Raw genomic sequence first — 25449 nt, 5'->3', positions numbered from 1 at the left:
AGTCTTCTAAGGATACCATCACATAGTTAAATGGTGCTTTCTCAGTTTGCCACTACGACTACAGCACACAAGAGAACATGAGGAATGTCTCTGAACGGGGCAGGTATCTTTGCTTCTGCAGCACCCTGAGCTACCCAGTTCATTGTGCAAATGTGTGCAAGGTGTAGTTTCCATCCTTGCTTTATCTACAGAGAGAGGGAATTTGCTTATGCTATTTCAGTATACCACACACCCCAAACCTAAGTAAGAGAGTCATGTAGACATATACGAAGAAGAGTCAGTTCTAATGAGCAAGAATATGCAGATTCCTAACCACTTCTTATTGGTGATGTTTAGATATTTACGCTGTCTTGTCCCAAGATCTCAGCAGTTTGGACATTTTATGCGACTCAGAGGTATGAATCAGTCTCTAATTTAAAATGTATTCCCATTTAAGCTGGCCCACTTTTATATCTGCATGAATATCCCTTGTACCCAATCCAGGCTGAAACTATTTATCCAGCAGTAATCCCCTTGGGTTGTTGTGGTCAAAATGGTTTGAGGATTGAAAATGGAAGGTCTCTTATTGCATATTGTGGTTTGTGGTTTTTTTTTTTTTTTTGCTTTTTTAAGTTTAAAGAAGAATTTGTAAAGCTGTTTCAGGAATCGCTGCGAACACTGTCCAGTGTTGGGCTTCCGACTATCCTAGCGTATAGACGGGAAGAATCACGAGGAGACATGGAAATAACGGTGAGGGCTTTTTCTGCTCAGTCATTATAATTCTATAATAACCAGGGAGGGGTGAGAATAAAATGCTGCATTATATACCAGAGATCATTGCAATCTTTAAACCATCCTCTATTGTTTATGTCAGTGGTTTGTCCTGTGTTTTCAGTAGAGGTGTAGTTGCCTATGGACATGGGGTACCCCACGTCCCCGGGCACCCTCCATTTGGTCACGTGCTTTTCCCTCCCACAAGTGCTTTTCCCTGAAACATATTATTGAAAAAAGAGCAACAGAGGAAAGGCTCGTATGAGGAATGTGCTGTTTGATCCTGAAGGATAACTTGTATGTTTTTTGAATTCCCAAATGGTACAGTCCTTCCAGAATTTTACCACTTCATAAAGCAGGATGGCCATTACATGATTGAATAATTCCCCTGCCCAAATAAAACTCCTTGTTTACATGACTGTAATCCCCACAGCTAAAAACTCCTTGTTCATAGAAAGTTAGCATTTAAAGCAGAAGAGATCTCACGTAGCTTTACTTATTTGTATTGTTGAAGGCTTTCACAGCCAGAATCACTGGGGTATTGTGGGGTTTCCAGGCTATATGGCCGTGTTCCAGTAGCATTTTCTCCTGGCATTTCACGTGCATCTGTGGCTGGCATCTTCAGAGGATCTTTATTTAAATCATTACTTATTTATTTACATCATTTATACCCCACCTTTCTTTCCATTGGGCACCCAAAGCAGATTACATCATTCTCTTGTGCTTCATTTTATTCTTCAGTCTTATGCTGTACTTTCTTGTGTACTAGGAGATTTTTAAGTTAGGAAATCTTTTACATATCCTCTACCTGCTTTCTGAAATTATTCTGCCCAGGAAGGAGTAGATTGGAATGGATTGAGGAAACAGTCGAAGGAGTCTGGAAGAATGCTTGGCATAAAACAAAATTGTTGGCAGCAAAGCTAATCAGAGACAGTATGACTCCAAGAACATAGGTGAAAAAACCAGTTTCTCTTGCCTGCTTTGCTGCTTGTCAAGCTCTTTGGGAGCCAGATGGCTCTAGGATCCCTAATGAAATAACAAATTGGATCATTTACAGTTGCCTGTAATCTCTTTAGAAAGTAAAAGGAAAATGAGACTCTCCAAGCTGTCAATCACATTAGCCCAGCTTCACCATCTGGGTTTGAGCAGGGATGCCGACAAAGAAAAAGGACCAGTGGATGAAGGCTGAATGTTCTTGGTTCATTGGTGCTGAATGCTATCATGCACTCCAATTAAAATGTAGAACCCCAGGCTGGTAGCAAAAGTATAAGGACACAGTGGGATATTCAAGGAGTCAGGGAGAAAGCTCTGCTAGTTTGATAGAAAAATTGGATTGGAAAAAGACACCTGCTCCTTTGGTCTTGCTTTAGTTTCCTTCTTCTGTCTCAGTATTTTGCTAGCTGTATTGCATACAGTAGCTGTAAATCTTTTCTTTAAAACTGGAATTTGCTTCTTTTAAGAAACGGTTAGGTGTCTATCCATCCACAACCCAGCAAATTAATCAGTTTCTCGTCGTGTCCACCACAAACTCCACTTTGGTCATGACGTGTGATTTGTGCATTAAAATCACCATTCAATGAAAAGCAAACACATTGAACCCAAGCTATTCTTTATAAGCCTGTAGCATGATGATTATCACTCATATTTTTTCCAAAATGTTGTCCCTGTTCTTCTCTACAGTTGGAAGAAGAATATCCTGCAAATTGTGAGTTCTGTGGAAGCTTGTTGAGAGACTTTCCTTCATTTGAAAGTCTAGAAAAAATAGCAGAATACGGTTCTGTAAGTAATCGAAAAGCATTCTTCTGGGCTCTTTGCAAAACCAGGGAGCACACTGCCATGTAATAGAGGGACCTTGCTTTCCAGCTTTTCTGTTGCCAGCGATACAGAGATCTACAGGAGTTCATTATGAATGAAAGGAAGCTCTACATGAAGATGGGAGTGGAACTGATTGATATAAAACCCCATAAGGCCTACGGGACTGAGGCGGAGAGGCAATTAGCACGGGAAAGGGCCCGCCAAAGGTACTGCCTTCTCAGTCATTTTCAGGAATAAATTTGTAACTTTGGGGCAAGCTAGCATCAAAAAGCAATTTTCAAGCAGAAAAAGAAATTGTGGGGCTGGGGGGAGGCGTAGGACCTGTACTCCACCACTGCCCTTGCTTTTAGTCAGAAGCTCTGGCCTAGACTCTTTATTTATTTATTTTGCAAACTTTCTATCCTACCTTTTCGCCCCCACAGGGGCCAACAAGACAGTTAACCAATCAAAACATCATTAAAACAATTAAAAGCAGAATTAAAATATGTGCAAAGGCATGAAAACAGCTATTAAAACATGTGGTGAGGAAGTGGGTGGGATCGGTAAGGAAATGACCATGGAACAAAAGAAGTCTTCATCTGCTGGTGGGAGGTGGCAACCAATGACTCTCCTTAGGGAGAATTCTAGAAGTTTGGTGCCATGATTGAGAAAGCCCCCTCTTAAGCTGCCACCACTCATCTAATCTGAGATGGTGGGTACCCCCAAACCAGGGCCTCTGAGAATGACCCTAATGGTCAGGTGTGTTAGACTCTTAGAACCTAACTGCATTACACACGAGCACATGTACCAGAATTATTAGTGGTCCCTAACCTGAAATTAGTCCAACTAGGTTCAACCAGGGCCAGGGCTTTTTTGGCCCTGGCCCCAACCTGGTGGAACACTCTGTCCAATGAGACCAGGGCCCTGCGGGACCTGATGCAATTCTGCAGGGCCAGTAAGACAGAGCTGTTCCACCAGGCATATGGTCGAGAGAGCTATGGTGCCATCCAGACCTCCCTATTCCAACCAGTCCACCTCTTAGTTTATATCGCCATCTATTTTGCATTTTAAAATGGGATTTTAAATGGTATTTATTTTATTGCATTTGACTGAGTTTGTGGAATTATGTACCGGTATTTGATAGAGTTATTGTTTCAACGTGTTCAGCATTGGAATGTTAGAATGTTGTAAGCTGCCCCAAGCCCTTGAGGGGAGGGCAGCATAGAAGTTGAATTAATAATAATAATTGCTATTTCACCAGCTACTTCTTCTGCTGAAAGACTGCTGGGGAGAGGAAGTATCAGAAGGGCAGTCTTTCTGTAACACAAGCTGCATTGTCAGTTACCTTCGCTATCCTTCCACGTATACGCAAATTCAGGAAACCAGGAATTTATGCTGTGCATGCTTTGATTTTTGCAGGATGCGAGAGAGACAAATGGCAAAACATTTGTCCTACGTTGCAGCTCAAAGGGAAAAAGCAATGAGCATGATACATGTCAGTCCTGAGTGTGAGTTGGATTATTCTGTGGTTGTGGTGGATTGTGCTTGTTCATTTGCACCAATGGTTAGAGTGATCCTAGCAGAGGAAAACAGCCTCACACTTGCATGCATATTACAAACAGCCCCAGCCCAAACTGGAATTCACTGTTGTAGTGTTGTGCATATGCATCAAAAAGAATGTAAGAATGTGAACTGTCTAGTGTGGAGAGTAGTTTTGTGAATGAAGAAAGTTGCCCTCTACCAAGTCAGATCATCCATCTTAGACCAGGGGTGTCAAACATGCGACCTGGGAGTGGATTCGGCCCCTTGAGAGGACTTATCAGGCCCACGAGTCAGCTGAGCCAAGCCCCCTCGCTCCTGATCTGGCTGGGCAAGCCCGCTGTGGGCTCGCCCACTCAGGCACTCAACCTGTCCCGCTCCCAATTTGGCCTGACCTGGCATGCTCACCACAGGCTTACCAACTGAGGCAGCCCCCCCTCTCCGTGCCAACCACCTCCCCCAGTTCTGATCTGGACTAGGGAGCCAGCTGTGAGCTCACAGCTGGGGCAGCCACTTCTCCCGCAGTGCCGATCTCTCCAAGTGCTGATCCAGGTTTGCAAGACTGCTTCAGCCTCTCCAGCCGAGGCAGCCACCCTTCCCCAATGCCACCCAATGCCCAGTGCCAATATGGGTTAGTGAGCTCCCCACCACCACCCTGTGCCAATCTGGGCTGCAAGCCCACTGCGGGCTCACCAGCTGAGGCAGCTGTCCTCCCCGCACCAAGTCACATCTATGTCATATCCAGCCCTCGTAACCAATGAGTTCAATATCTCTGACCTGCAGGACTGTCTATTCTGAATGTCAGTAATTCCTTAAAGTCTCAGGCAAAGAAAGGCCTTTTTCAGCATTAACTGCTGGAGGAACTTCAGTTGGTGTGGAGCATAACCAGGTGTCTGCTGCATACCAGTATATGCTTTATTGGGAAGCTTCTATTCCCCCTTCCCCCCCCCCCTCAAAAAAAAGACCTATTCTGCTTCCTATTCTGTGCCTCTTTCATATTTGGATGACAGTCATATTCCCAGCAGTAGGGAGAAAAGAAGTTCTAACCTTCTGCAGTCAGCTGTGCAGAAAATAAAAAGGGCTTCCTGTATCACAGCAGATTTCTGCTTTGGATCCTTAGCAAGATAACAGAAGAATGCCTGATCTGATATTTATTTATTCAAATAAATGCACAAATGCATATGCCTATTAAACTGCATTTTTTGAATGCACAGTACAATACATAGCTCAAGTCTGGCATAAATCAAACGGGTCCCTACAATCCTATCAACTAGTCCAAATGGATTAGCAGGATCATCCACAGGGAGCAATGAGCAGTGATCTTTCAAAAAACCCCATGATAACAGTTACTTCATCTGTGAATCCCTTTTCTCATTGCTTGGGCAACTGTCCCATGAGTCAAAACCTGTGGGAATGATGTTCTTCGTACTGGGAGGAGGGTGACAAAGCAAACCAGAATTTGTTCACACACCAGAATTTGTTACATACGTCTGGAAGAGTAACCAGGGCTTGATTAATAACATTTTTTGGTATACATGAACGCAGCTAATGACAAAGAATTACAAGTTTTATAATTTAGGCACCATTTGAAAATATTGTATGCGATGTACTTATGTGCATGTATTATTGATTTGATCCTGGGCCTGTGTAGCACATAGCCCTGGTTTCCACTTTCTGGAATGGCTGCACTAGAATTGAGTTGCTTTGCATTATTAATATCCTAGAAACCAAGACTGGTGCCCAGTGCAACAGAGGTGGAACAGTGTGCATTCAGAGGTTGGATCCAAAGAACTGCAATCACAGTTTTGCTGGCAGAGTGGATCCTCCTACATCAGCAGGTGCCACCAAAGGGTCAGGAAACAGCTGGGCTACAACATGAGGAAAGGGTGGCGGATAAAGTGGAAAATATGCAAAAATGGCAGCTTGCTCCTTGTAAGGACCTCTGCTCATAGGAAGGCACCTCTGGATCCAACTCTCTGCTGCCCTGTTATTTTTGAGAAGAATCCCATGCAGACTACCTCCAAGGCCATTTCTGAAAACTGCTATTAAGTGGCAGAATACATTCTTACCAAACAACCAGTGATCAACTCAGTCTGAAATTATCAGTCCCGGGTGGAGAACCCACTTCTAACAGACCAGTCCATATGCATGTGCTGCTTGATTATATGAATAAAATTGTAAACATTCCCTGATTACTTAAAGTTGCACAGAAGAGATTGGCAGATATAAACTACAGCACTAGTTTTATCTTATCTAAAACCGGGCTGTAATTTTTAAAAAAATATCAAATAAAAACTTCTGAAATCTTTATTAAGAAATTAAGAAAACAGGGCTGTAATTGTTTAAAAATATGAAATAGAAACTTCTGAAATCTTTATTAGGAAATTATGGATTTTAATTACATGTTGTTTATTTTATATTATTAGTACGTGGTTAGATAGGAGATTGGATGCAACAGAGTGTTTTTTGTGCACAATACAATATATGTATACAGTATATATATATTTGCTGCTTTGTGTTCCACAGATAATAAACAACTCAAAACTATTTCATACATTATGTCCCAAGAACCTCCGTCTTCAACGGGCTGCACTAAAATTCCAGCAATCCCAGCGGAACGGAGGATGAGTGAAGATATGACCTATAGTATCTCTTGTTGTGATTTCACCATTGCAGGTGGTAAGGTAAGCTCTGCTCTTGGTCCTTAAGTATCCAGGTTGACATCCCTGTCTACAGACTTGGGATTACATATCACGTATGAGAATGTGGAACTTGAGGGGACTCAGAGACCTTCATGTCTCCATCTGAGTACAACATGAGACAACACTCTGGTAAATCAATTGGTACAGTCCCTGCAAGTTGCACTGCTTCATTGTACAAGTGAGGAATGGCATGCTTCTTCCATATAAAGAATGGCATCTGGAAAGTTAGTCTATCAATGAAAACAGTCCTAGCCTAGATTTTTTCCCAGAACTGTAAGTTTTATGTATGTGGAAGAAGAACATAGCATGACAGAACAGTAAAAAATATAACTCCCCCACCTGCAGTGGCGTAGCGCCAAGGGGACAGAGGGCACAATGCACCGAGTACGCACCGGGGCAAAGGCATGGCAGGGATGCAGGATACACGCGTGCCCCAGGCACAGTTCCCCCTTGCCCCGGCCCTGCCCACCTGCAATTTGAGCTAGTAGAGTTCAGGAGAAATTCTTCCACCTGGTTCCCCAGTTGCATACAATCAACAGGATTTAAAGTTAGAAACTTTCCTGGATTCTGCCACTTCAGGCTGCAGACAGAAGTGCTGCGTGTTCTAATATTCCTGTAGACCAAAGTCCTTGCACATATAATCCCAGTGCTTCAAGTGGGGATAGAAAGCTATCCTATCCTTTTAGGTGGTCCTGAAATCATGTGGCTTCTTTTTAAATAAATGAAACCCTCCCAGGATAGAGTGGGATGCTGAATATTAGGGCGTGGTTCACTAACGTTTTTAATTTCATTTATAATGTAACTGTAATCATTTCAAAGTGTGCATGCCTTCTTCAAATTTGTGAAAGAATAGTTGTGTTTCAGTTGCATGCCATCCCTGGCAGACCTCTGGAGAGGCACGGTACAAGTTTTATAAATAAAAAGTTTGTTCTTCATCTATGCTTAAAGATGATGAAAAAATGCACCAAAGGCTAAATTACATCTGGCCTAATTTGGAAAAAAAATTCTTTCAAAACAAATAATAATAATAATAATAGCATCATATGTTGCAACCAACTTATCGTTGGCAACTGTGTGAAACAGGATGCTGGACTAAATGGATCACTGGTCTGATCCAAAAGGGCTCTTCTTGTGTTCTTATGGCAACCCTTCATGGGGTTTTCAAGGCAAGAGATGAGCAAAGGTAGTTTGTCTTTGCCTTCCTCTGCAAAGCAATCCTGGACTTCCTTGGTGGTCTCCCATCCAAATTCTAACCATGGTTGACTTTGCTTAGCAGCCAGGCTGTCACAAGCACAAGCTAGTCTGGGCTATTCATGCAGCTAAACATTATACACCCATACAAACCTAGCAAGAAGGCGGTATCTTCCTGGCTTTAAAAAGTGGAACCTGTTCAAAGAAAAGTGAAAGCTAACTCCTTCTTTACTTCTCGGATGCAAAGGAAAAAAGCATATACCAGCCATTTGGGTGCTGTGTGGTTTCCGGGCTGTATGGCCGTGTTCTAGCAGCATTCTGTCCTGACGTTTCGCCTGCATCTGTGGCTGGCATCTTCAGAGGATCTGAATCCTCTGGCATCCTCAGATCCTCTGAAGATGCCAGCCACAGATGCAGGCGAAACGTCAGGAGAGAATGCTGCTAGAACACGGCCACACAGCCCGGAAACCACACAGCACCCAAGTGATTCTGGCCGTGAAAGCCTTCGACAATACATATATCAGCCACTTTGTTTCCCTGACCATGCGTTCAGCATGCCCATTTTCTTCTGGCAGGAAACAAATTGGAAAGTTTGCCTATATAACATGTCCCTAAAATAATAGCAACCCATGAACAATTTGCTTATAAAAAGTTGGGGTCGAATTTTGCCCAGAAGAATCATCATATCAATGAACGGGATTGTGGAAGATGGAGAGAGGAAGTGTGATTAGCAACTCATCTGATTCACACATTATGAAGTATGCACCCCGAGTTGTGGGTTTTTCATTTTCCACGTGCAGTGACTGCTTCAGTTTGGGCCTGTACGTATGGAGAAGGGCTTCAGCTTCCTCTGTGCAGTTTTCCTGACTTGAAATCGACTCTAGGGTAGTTTTTTTATCCCCTGGAGAAATCCACATATCCCACAGTGTCAGAATCTGGGAATGCCAGTTCATTCATCAAAATAATCCATACCAAGGGATGCGGCAAAGCACAATGTTTTGTGTTGCCAGTCACCACTGTCCTTCTACTGACCATCTTGCCTTTTGAAAGCTGGTAGATATAGATATTGTTTTATTGATTTTATTGTTTATTAATTGATGGTATAAGTTGCCCTAAGCCCATATGGGGAAGGCCAGCCTATAAATCGAATAAAATAAAATATCTTTGTTTCTTTTCTTGTGCAGTTATTGAAAAATCAGTTCTTGCAACAATACTACAAAAATGGCATCAAGTTTCTTACTATGTTTCCAGATGGGACAGCACAAATTTTGTATCCTTTTTTTTTGGCTTATCTCGCGTGGCAGCATCCGAACCGTATTTGTACATCTGAGAAAGTTCATTTAAAGTCCCCTTGATTTTCATGAGAGGGTTAAGTCTGAGTTTAAAATTCACCTGCTGAAAACAGTGTGTCATAAACTGCCTTGTGCTTTTTCCCCATCAAGTCACAGTGATTTAGAATGACTCCTGGTGGGGTTTCAAGGCAAGAGAGGTTCAGAGGTGATTTGCCATTGCCTGCCAATGTATTATGTCCCTGGTATTCCTTGGAGGTTTCCCATCCAAGTAGTAGTAGTAGTAGTAGTAGTAGTAGTAGAGGGGGAGGGGGAGGAGTTTCATATTTAGTTTGGATCCATCCCCTTGTCTCTTGATCTGGAGCTTTTCCACACGTGTTGTTTACTCATTTGTATATTCATATTTCTTGGGCAGGGGCAGTTCCATATGTATGTTGCTCCCTCTAGTGGTTGATTTCAAACAAGTTTGTAGCCAGCATATCTCCCTGCAGATTTAAACTGCAGGTTTTATATGGGAAATAAACTTTGAATATCAAATTAACCACTAGGGGGAGTAATACACATGTGAAACTAGACTCTTGAGAGTCAGTGCAGCATAGTCAGAGCAGATGAACTCTAATCTGGAGATCTGGGTCATTGGCTCAAGCCTGTGCTGCACCTGCACAGACTTTGCCAACAGCTCGGCCCGCCCCCTCTTGAGCCAAGCAAGAGGGAGCTGGCCAGGCCATCAGCTGGAGCCTGTGCTGCACCTGCGTGGGCTCCACCGATGGCCTGGCCCGCCCCCTCTCATTCAGGCCAAGTGAGAGGGGGCGGGGCGAGCCATTGGCTGGAGCCTGTGCTGCGCCTGTGTAGGCTCCACATAGGTGCACCCTGGCTCCAGCCCATGGCCCAGCCAGCTCCCTCTTACTCTGCCTGAGTGAGAGGGGACCGGTCGGGGGGGGGGGGGGGGCAGGCCATGGTGGGTCAAAAATGTGGGGGCAATTTTCCACCCCCCACATGATTCACTGGGAGCGCCTGGGGTGTTTGTCTCCAGATGTTCCCACGGTAGCTACACCACTGCTTTATGGGCATCTGTGGAAACATTAGTCTGAATCCAAACCTGTCTTCAAAATGGTACGGAGAGCATTTTGTATTGAGAAATGGCCACAAAATGTTACGTATAACTGACTCAAAAATTCTAGGCACTATTTCCTGGGTGGCATCCAATTAAAAACATTTAAGAACTAATTGACTGAAGCTACCCCACACATCTGGCAATGCAACCACATTCCTAAACAAGCAACTGGACTGTAGGATCCTTATCCATGTGCAGCTATCCCTCTGGGAATTTGGCCATTATTGTTGTAAAAAAGGAGAATAACGGTTACATTTGTATAGTGCAAGAAGACAAGTCTGAGAATGCAGACATCCAAGCGGTGTTTGACTCCTCTGGGAAAGGGACTTGCTATCATCCTAATGGAATTATATGGTACGTTCTTTTAAATTAAAGATTTGCATTTCTCTCTCTGGACGTAGTATGGATTACACATGGTATCCAAAATGGTGGGATGCAACAACTTTTTTGGGTTGGGGAAATGAGCTATAGAGGACAAGGTTACTTAGTGTCGCTTGAGGAGCGTTGGGTAACTTGATCGCGATAGATGGACAGACAGCCTGCCTGCCTATGTATACAGGCTTCAGCACAACAGAAGAAACCAGCAGAGAAAATAGATTTCTTTTTCAATGGTTTTATTGGGAAAATAACAAATGGAATAAAGCAAAATCTCACTCACAATCACTCAGTTACTGGGGTAAAAACACATGCATTCAAGGGTTCCTAGGATATAATTTAGAGGTGAAAGACAGGTTTTGGATATAGAGAGAGAAGGGACGGGATATCAAAGATTTATATTTACCAGTCTTGTAGTGGATGTCCAGGAGACAGAGACCTAATGGCTAGGCTCTGTATGATCAGCGCTGAGGGAACAATATTACTGACCACCATGGTGGCGTGATAATATTGAACAACTGACTGGAGTCTGAGACATGCTTTTTATGGAGAAAATCATGTCTTGGGCAAATAAAATCCTTTTCAGAAAGGATTTTTCCTGCTGTTCCAAGGTGAGGTAATGGTCTTGAGTATCAGATCATTGAGCTGATGGCTGACCCGTTATCTTCATGGGGTTTGCCTGCTGTTGGACAATACAGGTAATGACCCTTAATGGGCATTGCAACATAAGATGGTCACAAGGGGATGAGTCAGAGGAAAGGTTAGACAAAAGAGAACTGGGTTCAACAAGGGCTGCTGTTGTCCATATTCAAATGCTGTTTCCTGAGTATGGGCCAGGCATTAGGTTGGGGGGTTGTGGGAGGGGGGGGGGAGTTCTTGCCCACAAGTCCCAAGATGGAGTTTCTGAATCAAAACAGACTCCTACCATTTCAAGGCACTGTTTCTGCTAGGTCTGACAGGGCAGCATTCCAGGAAAAAGACTCTCTCTTTCACCCTCTGCACTGCTACAGGTCAGGTTGGCTACACATACCTGCAGTTTGTATTTAGAACCAAGGGTTAGCAGGTTTTATTGTTTTCACAATACATCCAGTGTGATCAAGCACTCTCTTTTGATGGCTAGATTGCCTGTTAAGCATGTATGAAGTTTTCACCAAGTTCCCAATGATAAGGCACAGTGGGCCCAAGGAACACTGGATTTCAAAAGTGGACATGTTTTTGGTTTCAGTGCAATTGCCTCTGGTTCACTGATCATTGGAAGAAGCACAAATGCTGGCAACAATCCTCTTCTTCCAACTAGCAGCGGTGACTCAGCCAGTTTTGAACAGAAGTGAGGCGGGAGGAAATGGAAAGTGTAATCTGGCACTCGGGGGATGGGGTGCAGAGGGCAGCCAGGGGGGTCACATGACCGCCTGAGCAAGTTATTGGGCCAGAGATGAGCACCAGTCAGGAAGAAGTGGTGAGAAAAGGGCAATCAGATTGCCACCATCCATCTTTAGAAGGAACAGACTGGCCAAAAGATGTTCAGCGGGGAGGCACTAGAAACATCTGCTTGGCCACGAAGAGGCTGTTCCTGGTTGGAACTGGATCACAGCAAGCAAGTTGAAGTAATGAATCAAATAGTGAATCTTCTGGGGGAAAGTAAGCTGTTGTGGGGCAGTACTGCCTGCTGATTAAAATAAATAAAAAGCAGCCCAAATGGTACCTCCCATCTTCAGTTCCCCCAAGAGAGCCAATCCTGGTAAAAAAGATGTTAGTCACTTTTTAGCCCTGGTTTAAGGTTTGCAGACCAGGGGCTAAATCCGACCAGCTTTTCAGCTGGTGAAGAAAGAGCAACCCAAAAAAGTCTGTGCTAGGAATTAAAGGACTTGTGTGGACAAAGGCGATTTAGGGAGAGAGCTGTAGTTTGAAGGAGAATTGGACAAGACTGTATTTATGGAACTGGCTAGAAACAGTTCAAGGGTTAGGGGTGTGGATGGAGTTCAAGCAGAGGAGGAGGAATCATGTATGCTTTCCTGAGCATTTCTTAGGAAGAGCAGGACAAAAATATAGTACACACAAAATGGTGGCCTATTTTTTTTTCTTTGTTGATCTCTTTTCATTATTTTACTCCTTTAGGATAAACATTACGGTTCGAGGAGGACATTATTCAGACCAAGATGGCAACAAAGTAAAAACATGGATCTGGCCAAATCACTTGCAGAAGTACACTCCCACCGTATCGTTTAAACCCGTATTTGGGTCCTTGAACCTGAATGTCGGTGTCAGGATTCTTGGTCAAGACAAAGTTGCCATTTCTTTCCTGGCAATGGGGAAACAAGCAAAAATCAACATAGGCACAAAAGTGCAGGTACCTCATTTCAACGGAACTAGGGGATGAATGAGTTTACACGTTCTTACAATCTGCAGTTGTGGTGGGGGGGGGGGGAAGTGGAATTGTTTTGAGAGGCAGAGAAGAACCTTTAGCAAAAAGGTAACAAATTTCTTAAACTACTGGAGGAATTAGAAAGTGAAGTTACATCTGAAGACTGGAACAAAATTGTTCCGGTCTGTACAAGACAATTGAAACTATCTGGAATGATTTGATCAAAGGATCTGGGAGGAATATCCAAAACATTTGAATAACCTACGTATCTTACACTGATTGTTATATATTCTACGAAGCATTACAACAACATGCACGTGCAAAGTAGGTTGGGATAATCAGTCATGTTGGCTAATCAACCACGGGATGAAACCAGTGGGTTTAGAATGCCATAACTTAACACACAATGGCACTACGCAGTTCCCTTATATAGTTCTATGAGACATGCATCTATTGAAAGAAAATGTAACATTAGAGACTTATGGCAGACTGTGCTACTAAGTGATAGGAAAGTAGACTTGCGTTTTTAAATCTTACTTGTAAAGCAGTCTACCAAGAGCATTAAAAAGCTGCATCAACACCATCCTTCAGCTATCTGCTCTACTCAGATTGCTCGCATAGATCTAGTTTCCACGGCTGCTGATCCTTACATGACACTTGAATTTCCTCTCCTCGTCCCACAGTACCATCAGCCCTTTGGCTGGGAATTGCAGAACTTTAGCAAGATTCTTCACATCACAGACTTTCTTTAGATTTTTTTGGTTATTCATTTAGAGGCATTTGAAAGTAAAAGCAGGAAATGTGACCTTTTTAATGGGCAAGAGTACAGGAAGTAGAATAAGAGGATAGAAGAGCATTTTCTCCATAGATATTTCATGGATTCTTCCCACTTTTCAAGATTCCACTGAGTGTATGCATGCCAAAAGGGATCTCTCTCAAGGACTCATTATGACTTGATGTGACACTTGCTGCTTCACAGTTCTTATCACTGTGAAGCGAAGAGACATTTCAAGACATTCACATTATTTCATTTAAATTGGAACTGATCAACTCCCCTCTTTGAAATAATCTGGTTTTGTATGCAATCTGAATTCAGTACACATGGTGATCACTTTTAATCTCTCAAAACTGCATCCACGGTGGGAGGTGAAGCTATACCAGCTCTTTACCCGAAATTCTGTCATGATGCTAAAAGGAGACAGGTTGGTATGAGCAACAATTTGTGATCACTCTTGTTTGCAAAGGGGGTCGTGCTTACCAGGCAATCAACTTGCATCGGCAACTAAATCACTCAGTTACTAGTTACTTTTGTTTGGGAACTATGTGAAATGCCAAATGAGAAGCTTTTTTTTAGTCAGTAGTTTTATTTAGTCAGTTTTTCTTGGTGACTTAAACTGACAGTTTATCTCAGATTTAAATCAGTATGCTCCCTGGTGTTGAATACAGGGCCCCCACTGGATTTGAGCATCTAAATCAGTCTCGGAGGTGGAGCACTCATAGGGACATGCGGGGTCATATGTCCCCGGGCACACGCCAGCTGGTCATGTCGGGGGTAGAGAATCGCCCCCATAGCCCTGCCCATAGCCCCACCCTGCTGCTTCTTCAGCCGGCGGAGCCTCTGCTGGCCAAAGGAGCAGCCTGGCAGGGCCGGGCTGAGAGGCGGCCCACAGCAGGCTCCCATAGGCTAAGGTAAGTGGGGCATGGAGGGTGCGGGGAAACACCTGAAGCAGGTGTTGCCCTTGGGTGCATTCCCCCCCCCCCACACACACACCCCTCTGCAAAGTCTGCCAGCAATTAGTATTAATGGCATGCCACCTTTGAACATTAAGGTTCCATTTAGTTATTGTGGTTAGGGATTCAATAGGGCTATCTTCTATGGGTCTTTTTTTCTGAAGGCTGAGATTGTCAACGCTTTAAAAAAAGCTCTAAGGAATTCGTGAGGCAAGCCTTCCCTTCCTAGTATCCCTACTGTCTTCTCAGCAAAGCATCTTCTCTATGGTTATCATTCTATCTTGGGCAGTACTTTTTATTATTTATATTATTAAATTAATATCCCATCCTTCTTGAATAAGGCTGGGGTCAGGGCTGCATACGAACATTTTAAATAACATGACATAAATATAAGTACAAAAAACTAAACAATTAGCATCTTAAAATTAAAAACCCAAAACATAGTGGAACAATAAATAGAGTCCTATGAAAGGCCAGCCACCCCATCTCGATACAGCCCCTTCATCAGAGGACTGTCTGAGCACGGGGGAGAATCAGAGAAGGGGAACAGCGCAGAATCAAGTATGTGCGTTGGTGGTTGGGAAGCTGGCAGGTGGGATTTGGACAGACGAGTGGCCTCAACCAAAAGCTGTTACTTGGGACAGACGTGAAGCTAAAGGTCCTGCAATTTCCTGACGCTCCCTCTTTCCCTTCCTCAAAAATGGCTTTGTTAAAGCAATGTGTGCTGTCTGTTGGATTTCTGTGGCTTTAGCTGCTTTGTTAACTCTCTGCCCTTTCTTTCCTTAAAGCCATCCAGTCATCATCAGCCGTGGCCAAAGTCTGTGTCTGCGGATGACCTCGTGCTGTTTGCAAGCAGAATAAAGATCCTCAAAGCATTTGCTAAACTGCATGACAGCATAGAATTTTCCTCCAGTGATCAGTGGACTAAAATTCAGCTCCCTTCGTACATTTCAAAACAGGCTTTGAAACTGATGGACCTTTGTAGAGAGTCTGCTGTAAGTGCAACTCTGGACAATTTAATCATGTCAATAATAAACATGCCAGCTTGATTAGCATTGTGAGATTTATTTTTCATTGTTCTAAAGCAGGTCTACAAGTACGCTGAATTCTATACCAATGCCTTAGTGCTGTGGTTAAATGGCTAAGGAGGAACACATTCAATTTGAGTCCAGATGTGATAGAGACAGTGTTGAAGGCTGAGATCATGAAGGGCATTGCTTTTCCATATTTAATGCATCCTCCAATAATTTAATCCATGTAATCCTGAACAGCCTTGTGACCTTCCCAAGTTGGTTGACATCAGTGGGCTGAGAAAAATATATCTCTGTTTAGGATTGCACTGACAGAATTTGATATACTTGCTTATAGAAAATATACTTGCTCATAGAAAATAACAAAACTTACAATTACAAAATGGTAGAGACTTACAAAGCATGTCCAGAAGTGTGTCTCAAAGACTTGCAAATATATGTATTTTCAGTGTGTTATTGATGAATATCTTGGAAAAGCTGCAGCTGGTTTTGCTCGGTTCTCAGTCATCATCTTCACACCTTTACATAAAATAATTACCCATTCATATAGCATTTTCCCCAAATGCTCACAGCCCTTCAAATAAATTATCTCAGACCTCCTTACAAAAGCCTTCTAAAGGAGAACAGCCCGTATTCCTCGTGAGTGGTTGAAAACCAGAAAAGACTAATTAGCAAAAGATCACTTCAGTCAGCACTAAGATCTGAACAAAAGACCTTCCAGTTGGTTACACAAAAAACGGCAAAACTCTTTTGCTGCAGGAAACACGGAATGAGTAGCATTCTCTGCCACTGAAAATCCAAAACTCAGCTGATTAACAAACCAAGTCTAGAAACAGAAATGGCAATAAAACCCTACCCCTGATTAATGGAAAATCATTCAAGGTGCTATGCATCTGGAGTTATGCAGTGTTTATGGTAGAAATTGCTCTCACAAGTTACCTTTTGTGGAGCAACTGTTGATTCAAGTAGGTAGACATTTGTCCATCTGAAATCTGTTCATCAGGCAAAGTTGATGACACAAGACAATGATTTCAACCATACCCCAGCTGTAGCAGACATAGGGAGTTTTAAAACATCTGACTCAGATGCTTGCTAGAAACAAAAGTCTTTTATTCTTATTCAGAATGTGCATTCTACCAGATGTGCCAGTCCCAATACATTCTATTTATGAGTTTCAGAAGGGCACGTATCCCAGATGACCAAGAAATATACAATATCCATGACATTCATACGTGGCTAGCTGTAAATATACCTTATATATTATTTAATCCACTTTTGGTGATCTTTGAATATTGGATCATTGCCTATTCGGGACAGCAAGTGCTGATATAGATGACACAATTCTTGGTTCGCAAACCTTGACTACAAAAGAGAACTTTTCCTACATGACCTCTTTACTGATTACCAAATGCACGAGAAAACTCACTGCCGCTCTTAAAGCTGGGTTTTTGTTTCATCTGCCTCACGGGGTATTGAGTACACTGTTCTGAAGTCTGATGAACTCTTGTAGGCAGGAAAGCTGGAAGCCTGATCACTGTATGACTCTTTGAGCCCTCATGTTGAAATGGATCAGAGCCAGGTCATTGGACCTGCATGGTTTTACTTGGCCTTTGGTCTTGCACTTCATCAGTTTGGAAAGCTGAGTTCTTATATCTTTGCTGTATAGGGAGTAGATAAAAGGATTGATCAGGGAATTGGTTTCTCCCAGAATGAACAATAAATCCTTCAGCAGCGGACTCAGATTGCAGGAGCTGCAGGTAGCTTTCACGATAGCTGTCATATAGTAAGGGCCCCAGAAGAGAATGAAGCAAACGATCACAACGAGGACTGTCCTCAGTGCTTTAAAATGGCGAAGGTGAACGGAGGAGTTGTCCATGTGCAGGAAGGCATGGCAGATCCTCTTGTGCTGCAGGTAGGCAATCCTTCCCACTGAAATGTGCAAATACAGGAGGGTCAACAAAGCAGGGATGAAGATGCCAAAGCAGATTATGAACAGATAAGCGCTCTTGGCAGCAGACAAGAGACCGCACTCACCCGTGAAATTGCTCTGCTGCAGGTAAGGGGAAAAAAGCGGCATAAGGCCCACCAGTAAAGAAACACTCCACAGGACAACAAGAGAGAAGACGATGGGCTTCTTCCTCATGAGGGTAGGGTAATAAAGAGGCAGTTTCACTGCCAAGTATCTGTCCAGGGAAACCAAGAGCAAGGTCAGTATGGAGCCGATGCAAGGGGTGATGCTCATGCAGATCTTCAAGAGACAAATGGTGAGGTTTCTGTCCAAGGCTATGTCTGTGACATCGTCCAGCGCTTCCCCGAAGCACATCACACCGACCAGTAAATCAGCAGCTGCCAAGTTAAGGATGAAGATATAGTTTCTACTTGGCTTCTTTGTCCTCAGCTGCCAAATGACCCTGATGACCAGTAGGTTGGCGGAGGGGATGAGGATGCTCAAGAGGAAATGAAGCACCGCATATGCAACATTGGGCATCTTCCTTCTCAAAACCAAGATAGGAGCATTGGTTTCAGGACATGGGGCGCCACCATCAAGCTAGAAGCAAATATGCTTCCATCAGCTAGCTCCTGGAGGTCCTGCAGAAAGAAGAAGATCTCTTGGGTCAAATCCTCTGGCTTGGCCCTGCAGTCAAACGATCTGGAATTGCTGCAGACTATCTGTACCTGGAGTAGTCATCAACATCAACACAGCCCCCAGTTCCTTATTCCTTTTCTTTGAGGGATTACAGCCTTCACATGTGTCCTTTGTTCTTCACCTGGCAGGGATGCGTCGGGAGATGTATGGAAGACCAAAGTCCTTCCCCAAATGAAGGCTTCAGGCAAAAGGAACTCAATTGGCTGAGATGGGCAAGGGAAACAGCTGGGAAGGCAGGCTTGTTCAATCAATTTCTGAAAGTGTCTCTGATGCATAAAGATAAGGAAGGAGTTTGGCAAACAAAGCAGAGACGTTGTGGCCCTTCCTATTAGGCTTCTAAAACGAGTCAATGCAATAAACAATGTTTTCCTTGTCAGTGCAGAAAAGTAACTCAGTGTGTTGATGCTATTGACATATGGAATGAGTCAACGAGGAGAAACTGATTGTTTGATCCCTGGAGGAAAACATGTCTCAATTGCTATAGTTCATTTCCCCCCGCCCAGGCTAAGCAAGTGCTAGATGTAAAAAGTTAAGATTCGGGAAATAAATGCAAAGAAAAGGTCTCTTTGCAATCTTTCTGTGTGTTTGAATGGTATTTCTATAAAAATATTGCAACAAAATAATATTAGTATTATTATTTATTATTATTATTTCTTTAATTTATAGGCTGCCCTCCCCCGAAGGGCTCAGGGCGGCGAAACACTGCTGCAGGAAGACACTCCCTGAAAAAAATAGGTCTTCCTTGATGGCACTAACCATAGCCAGCCCTGCTTAGCTCTCAAGCTGTGAGGACCTTAGGCTAAGTTGAGCTACTCAGCCTGTTGTTTGGATACACAGTGAGCCTCAAATGTGGCAGAGGAGGGGTTATCAATGAGGTAGAGTTGGTGCAGTTAGGACCGTCACAGTTACATAGTAGGATTTTACACACAGGCCCCTTCCGCACATGCAGAGCTGTCCGCCACAGAAGGAGGGACCATGACGCCTGTATGTTTCTGAGTCTACCTTCTCTGAGGCCTAGAATAAATGTTCCATCACAGCCCAAAAAATTCCACCGGACAGCATTGAGTGGAGGCAATTGTGCCCTAGAAGTGACCTTAATTTGCCACCATCACTGCTGAGTCAATATAATGGCTGCCACTTGTGTTCCATCACATTTGAGTTTTCCTCCACTCTAACCATCTGCCCAACTGCTTCTTCACTCCAAGCTCCTCAGTAAATCAAGGAGCATTTGCAAGGAGGGAGAATGTTGCAAGAAGGAAGAGGGAGCTCTGAAGCAATCATGTCCACAGCCCAGGGGATTTCTGTATTGCACATTCCAAACAAATGAAGAACCACGCACATTTCAGAAGTCCATAAACTATCAGCTGCCACTTCACTTTTTTTTTCAGATACGTCTGAGGCCGCTGCAAAATTATAGAAACTTAACAAAGGAATCTGCTATTACTGCATGTTATGTGATAATTTTAGAGTCGGAGAGTCTATAACACTTGTCTCGCTTTTCCCGCTATCTAGTTCAGAATCCTACAACTTGTTAAAACAAAAATTGTTGGAAAGCGAATGGATTAATTTATTTAGGGCTGCTATGAAAACTTGTTCACCCTTACATCTTTCAATACCCCTATATCAAAACAGGATGGCTCCCTATTTGTATTTTTTGACTAATCCAATGCAGAGAAGAGCCCTCACACTTGCTCGCTTCAATGTTTTCCCCTCCGCTTTATTGCGTGGTAGATTTAACAACTTGGAAATGAGCGAAAGGGTATGCTCTTGTGGTGAACAACAAATTGAAACATTGGCACATCAACTGCTTTGCTGCCCTAAATCTGCTAATATCAGATCAAAATATTCCAACATTCTTTCTAGGATACCTAGTGAAATGGAAGAATCAAGTAGACTTCCTTTTCTTCTGGACAATTCTGACAATGAAACTTGTGAATTGGTTGCACAATTTTTACTGGAGGTGATGCACAATCAATAATTTATATTTTATCTTAAACCTTTGTATTTGTATACCTTTTATCTTAAACCTTTGTATCTGTATACCTTTTATCTCAGGTTTTTTATTGTTATGATTATTGTTATGCCAAATAAAGGCTTATTATTATTATAACACTTGTGCTCTAGTGGCTACAGTTATAGCTTATTTCAAGGATAATTAATAATGCTTCTGGAGTTTATCCAATGAAAGTAAAAAAGATGTGCAGGAAGCCCTTGATAACGACATAACCTTGAGGTTATTATAAAGTCTAAATGTTCCCAAGAAGGCATCTTGCATTTTTCTTCTAAACAAAATATGTGCACGTGATGAAAGTAGGGAAAGTTCATGCTCTGTGTGTGGCTACATAAACAGTTGGAAGTGTTTGTTCACCTGTTAATAGTTTTAGGAGAACCATGTACTTTTCCTCATGAGCCATGATGCAAGCAGTATAGTAAATAAAGCTGCTCGTTCCATTTCCACCCATTTGATCACCTTACCTGCCCTTTGATTCATATCTCTATTGAAATCACAGTAACTTGTAAGTTTATTTGTACTTATTCTAATATTTGCCCCGTAATTATGAAAAACGTTTTTCTCTTTTGCTGGTTTATCCATACCCAACTTCTAGCTGAGCCACTCACCTCCATCTGGCTGGTTGGGTTCTATCCAAGGACAGCCCTGGGAATCGGGGTACAACTTTCTATCCTCCTGGCCTTTGAGAAGAATCGACTGTCCAGGATACAGCTGACCAAGGCCTGCTTAGGAGGCTCCAGAAATCAGGATTAGGGGGGCTTGTTGGAATTGTCCTATTTTGTTGATTGGGTTGAATGCATTACCAAAAAAGAGACATTTGTAAACACAGCCAGTCAATCCATGGGTGTTGGATCAGGTTAAGGGAACTAGGAGGAGGAGACAAGGTCATTAGGGAACTTGGTGGCTTGAGTCATAGGGTGGGTAGTGAGACTGCCTGAATGGGAGAGCTCTCTTGCACAAGAAACACGTATGTTATGGGTGAAAGGCAAGATTTGCTTGGCTGCTGACCAGCAGCAATCTGCCCCACCCCACCCCCATACACACAAATATAGAGCTTTCCTTGCCTCCTGCTTGCAGAAAGGCATCTGTGAATCCAGTCCAAGACAATAGAAAATCAAAGTTATTGCTGCGAGACCTATGTATATCCCAATCACAAAAAGCTCTCATTTCCAACTACACTATGGCTCATTCCGCACATGCAGAATAATGCACTTTCAAACTGTTTTCAATGCTCTTTGAAGCTGTGCGGAATGGCAAAATCCACTTGCAAGCAGTTGTGAAAGTGGTTTGAAAACACATTATTTTGCGTGTGCGGAAGGGGCCTATGATTTAAACATGCTGGTGAAATAATAGGAAGAAAGAAGGAATGGTCGAGCTAATAGTTAGTTAAAAGAAACACCAGTTAAAAGAAAGTTAAAAGAAACACCAAATCTAGTTAAAAGAAACACCAAATCCAACCAACAGAAATGATACTGTTACTATGTTTCTGATGGGAAAAAAAATACCCAAGTCAAAATGAGGAGGTGAGTACAGAGACATTTCTAAAATGCTGAAAACTTCCTTGACAGAAAAGCATCATATAAAGACAAGACATTTTCAGTTTTCTAAAATGAAGTAAACAACATCTGCTTTAGTTGAACCCAAATCATGCAGGTCTCTTATGTTCATCCTTCTTCCCCTCCTATAAGTGTATATTAATTAGGGATAGGGAGGGCAAGATATACCGTATATACTCGTGTATAAGTCGACCCGCATTTAAGTCGAGGCACCTAATTTTACCACAAAAAACTGGGAAAACTTATTGACTCGCGTATAAGTCGAGGGTGGGAAATGCAGCAGCTGCTGGTAAATTTCAAAAATAAAAATAGATACCAATAAAATTACATCAATTGAGGCATCAGTAGGTTAAATGTTTTTGAATATTTATTTCAAAGAAAAACAGTAAACTGGCTCTGTAAGTGGAAAAGAGGGTCAATAAGAACAATATGGTATCCAACTCTTTAAAAAAAGTACAAAAACCTTAGCTCAATCAGCAAACCACAAGCTAAAACATAAAGAGTTAAAAATCCTTCAAAACTGGATTCCCTCATCATCATCTGTATGTCCCAAATGTAACTCAACTTAGATTTTAAAGAGGGATATTATCAGAAATGGAAAATCTACTATTAGCTTACCATTGGCTAAACAATGGGGGGATGGGGTGGCATCCCTTTGGGGGTCAATAACTTTGGATCCCCTGACCCAAACTTCACCAAACCTGGCTGGTATCATAAAGAGACTCTCCTGATGAGACCAGCCAGGTTTGGTGAAGTTTGGTTCAGAGGGTCCAAAGTTATGGACCCTCAAAAGGGTAGCCCCATCTACTAATATCTCCCATTGAAAACAATGGGGAATGGGGGCACCTCCTTTGGGGGTCCATAACTTTGGATCCCCTGAACCAAACTTTACCAAACTTGGCTGGTATCATCAGGAGTGTCCTCTAAGGGTACCCTGAAAATTTGGTGCCACTAGCATAAAAACTGCACCCCCTGCTGGCTGGCAAAGTAAAAACATACAAAATTTTTTAATGACCTGCATATAAGTCGAGGGGAGCTTTTTCAGCATTAAAAATGTGCTGAAAAATTCGAATTATACATGAGTATATACAGTACTCTTTGGAGAACCCCATTTTTTCCATAGCAAGGGGTTCCCATTTGGATGGCTTCCGTCCCTGGGTTCAGCATTAGCAAGGCTGTTGGTTTAGTAGTTTCACGAATGTATTGTGAGTCACATAAGTGCTCTGATGTTAAAACAGGAACCTTTCGGTCCCTCTCCCCCTGTAGAGCTGGCTGCTCAGGTTGACCATGAGATGAACTTTTTTCACACAAATAGCTTGCTATGCTGAGCAAAAGTGGCCATCAACATGGATGGCTGCTCGTGTGAGCTGAGTCCAAGCTTTTGAATTAAGTGAGCAATTGATTTTTAAGAGTTTTCTGTGTTACAGCATATAGACACAAACATGCAGATGTACTTGGCTCTGCTATATTTAGCTAACCTCATGAAACTGGTTTAACTCAGACTCAGCCCAGTAACACTGTCAATTTGTCCTCTGTCCAAACAGTCTGTTTTCATTAACTTTACATTTATTGCAGATTCTGATTTTATGTCAAGCACTACAAGATTGATATCACGAGTGACTTCTTGTTAATAGCTACCAAGATAGGATCCAAAAATAGCTCTGTAAACACTGCAAAAAGGCTTGTTACCTTTTGGCTGTTTCTAGGCAATTCGCACAGAACATTTGCCAAGCTTTTAGGACCAGGAGCTTTTACCTATGTTTTTAAAGAGCAGCTAGATGCAACCACAAGAAAGAGACAATTCACAGAATCATTCAGAAAAATAGGTTTTCTGAGCAGGCAGATAGTTACTACCACTTACCGTGTTTCCCCGAATATAAGACAGTGTCTTATATTAATTTTTGCTCCCAAAGATGCGCTATGTCTTATTTTCAGGGGATGTCTTATATTTCTGTGTTCTGTTCGTCAGGCATGCTTCCAAACAAAAACTTTGCTATGCCTTTCTTTTGGGGGATGCCTTATATTTCACACTTCAGCAAAACCTCTACTATGTCTTATTTTCCGGGGATGTCTTATATTCAGGGAAACAGGGTATTAGTACCAACAAAAGTTTTCCAAGTGCAATGAAGTAACTATTTCCTAGGCATAAAATTGAAGTGTTTGAAGTAACTGGTCTAATGTGTCAGCCTTGTGTTTTAGATTATTCCTGAAGTCCAAAGCAACATTTTGTAGTTTAAAAGATGCAACTCCTTGTAGGCACAAAAGAATGAAAAACAGGGCTGAGTCCAGTGTCATTACAATTTTAAAAGCCATATCTTGGGGGAGAGAATAGAAGGTGAGTTAGAGTCTGAACACAGGGTAGAGGCTCCAGGCACTAGGTCTCATTCTCTGGAGCTCAGTGAACAAGTCCTGGGTTAAACAGGCAAGCCTTTTTGAAGGAAACACTATTGAAGACTACTAAATATGGATAGTCAGGGAACTGCTGCAGTGACTTGAAATAGCTGTGGAATGTTGGGGTTTTTTGCTGGGCAATGTAGGTTTTTACACCTGCAGCAAGTGTAAGCTGGTTGCTCTTTCGGAAGAAAAGGTCCAGCAGCTAGAGGCGCAACTATCTACATTAAGAAAAATGAAGACTTCCTGGACAGAATGGAGTAGACAGTAGTAGGTGTGGAGCCCACAGGGGATGTCTTTGAAGAAGATGGCAGCTCTCAATCACTGAAGGTGGACAATTGGAGGAATGTGACTCAAAGAAGTAGAGGGACCAGGGAACATTCTGTGAATTTGAATCTACAAAATAGATTTGAAGTTCTCTCCCTTGTCAGTGAGGATAACAGATACAGGAGCAAGAGTCAACCCTCAGAAAATGTTCAGGTGTCAGAAGGCTCAGCCCATGAAATGGCACCTGCAAAGCCCCAGAAAAGACGTGGGTGGTGGCAGGAGACTCCTTGTTGGGGGGGAACAGAAAGTCATTTGCAGGCACAACAGGATGTCTTGAGATGTGCTGTTGGAGGGAGCAGCAGTGGCGTAGGAGGTTAAGAGCTCGTGTATCTAATCTGGAGGAACCGGGTTTGATTCCCCGCTCTGCCGCCTGACCTGTGGAGGCTTATCTGGGGAATTCAGATTAGCCTGTGCACTCCCACACACGCCGGCTGGGTGACCTTGGGCTAGTCACAGCTTCTCGGAGATCTCTCAGCCCCACCCACCTCACAGGGTGTTTGTTGTGAGGGGGGAAGGGCAAGGAGATTGTAAGCCCCTTTGAGTCTCCTGCAGGAGAGAAAGGGGGGATATAAATCCAAACTCTTCTTCTCCCTGCGGCAAAAATCCGAGATGTCACAATGAGGCTGACAATATTTGTCA

At 42.8% G+C, this 25449-nt stretch overlaps 2 protein-coding genes across 2 annotated transcripts in view; one reads left to right on the top strand and one right to left on the bottom strand.

Moving 5' to 3' along the window:
* Positions 1 to 15902, top strand: part of ERICH6 (glutamate rich 6) — a 32292-nt gene extending 16390 nt beyond the window's left edge. Inside the window, exons 10-19 of the mRNA XM_048506923.1 lie at positions 337 to 395; positions 613 to 729; positions 2431 to 2529; positions 2614 to 2771; positions 3964 to 4052; positions 6610 to 6767; positions 9161 to 9246; positions 10578 to 10733; positions 12870 to 13101; positions 15636 to 15902. Of these exons, the coding sequence (XP_048362880.1) occupies positions 337 to 395; positions 613 to 729; positions 2431 to 2529; positions 2614 to 2771; positions 3964 to 4052; positions 6610 to 6767; positions 9161 to 9246; positions 10578 to 10733; positions 12870 to 13101; positions 15636 to 15896 (1415 nt within the window). The 3' untranslated portion in view covers positions 15897 to 15902. The remainder of the gene's footprint in view (positions 1 to 336; positions 396 to 612; positions 730 to 2430; positions 2530 to 2613; positions 2772 to 3963; positions 4053 to 6609; positions 6768 to 9160; positions 9247 to 10577; positions 10734 to 12869; positions 13102 to 15635) is intronic.
* A 1507-nt stretch (positions 15903 to 17409) lies between these two features.
* Positions 17410 to 18366, bottom strand: LOC125438484 (glucose-dependent insulinotropic receptor-like). The gene has a single exon (XM_048506921.1). It carries the CDS (start codon positions 18364 to 18366, stop codon positions 17410 to 17412), a length of 957 nt encoding a protein of 318 aa, XP_048362878.1.
* Positions 18367 to 25449: the final 7083 nt, after the last annotated feature.

Source organism: Sphaerodactylus townsendi, linkage group LG08 (assembly GCF_021028975.2).
Source record: "Sphaerodactylus townsendi isolate TG3544 linkage group LG08, MPM_Stown_v2.3, whole genome shotgun sequence".
NCBI lineage: Eukaryota > Metazoa > Chordata > Lepidosauria > Squamata > Sphaerodactylidae > Sphaerodactylus > Sphaerodactylus townsendi.
This window is presented reverse-complemented; position numbering and strand designations above follow the sequence as displayed.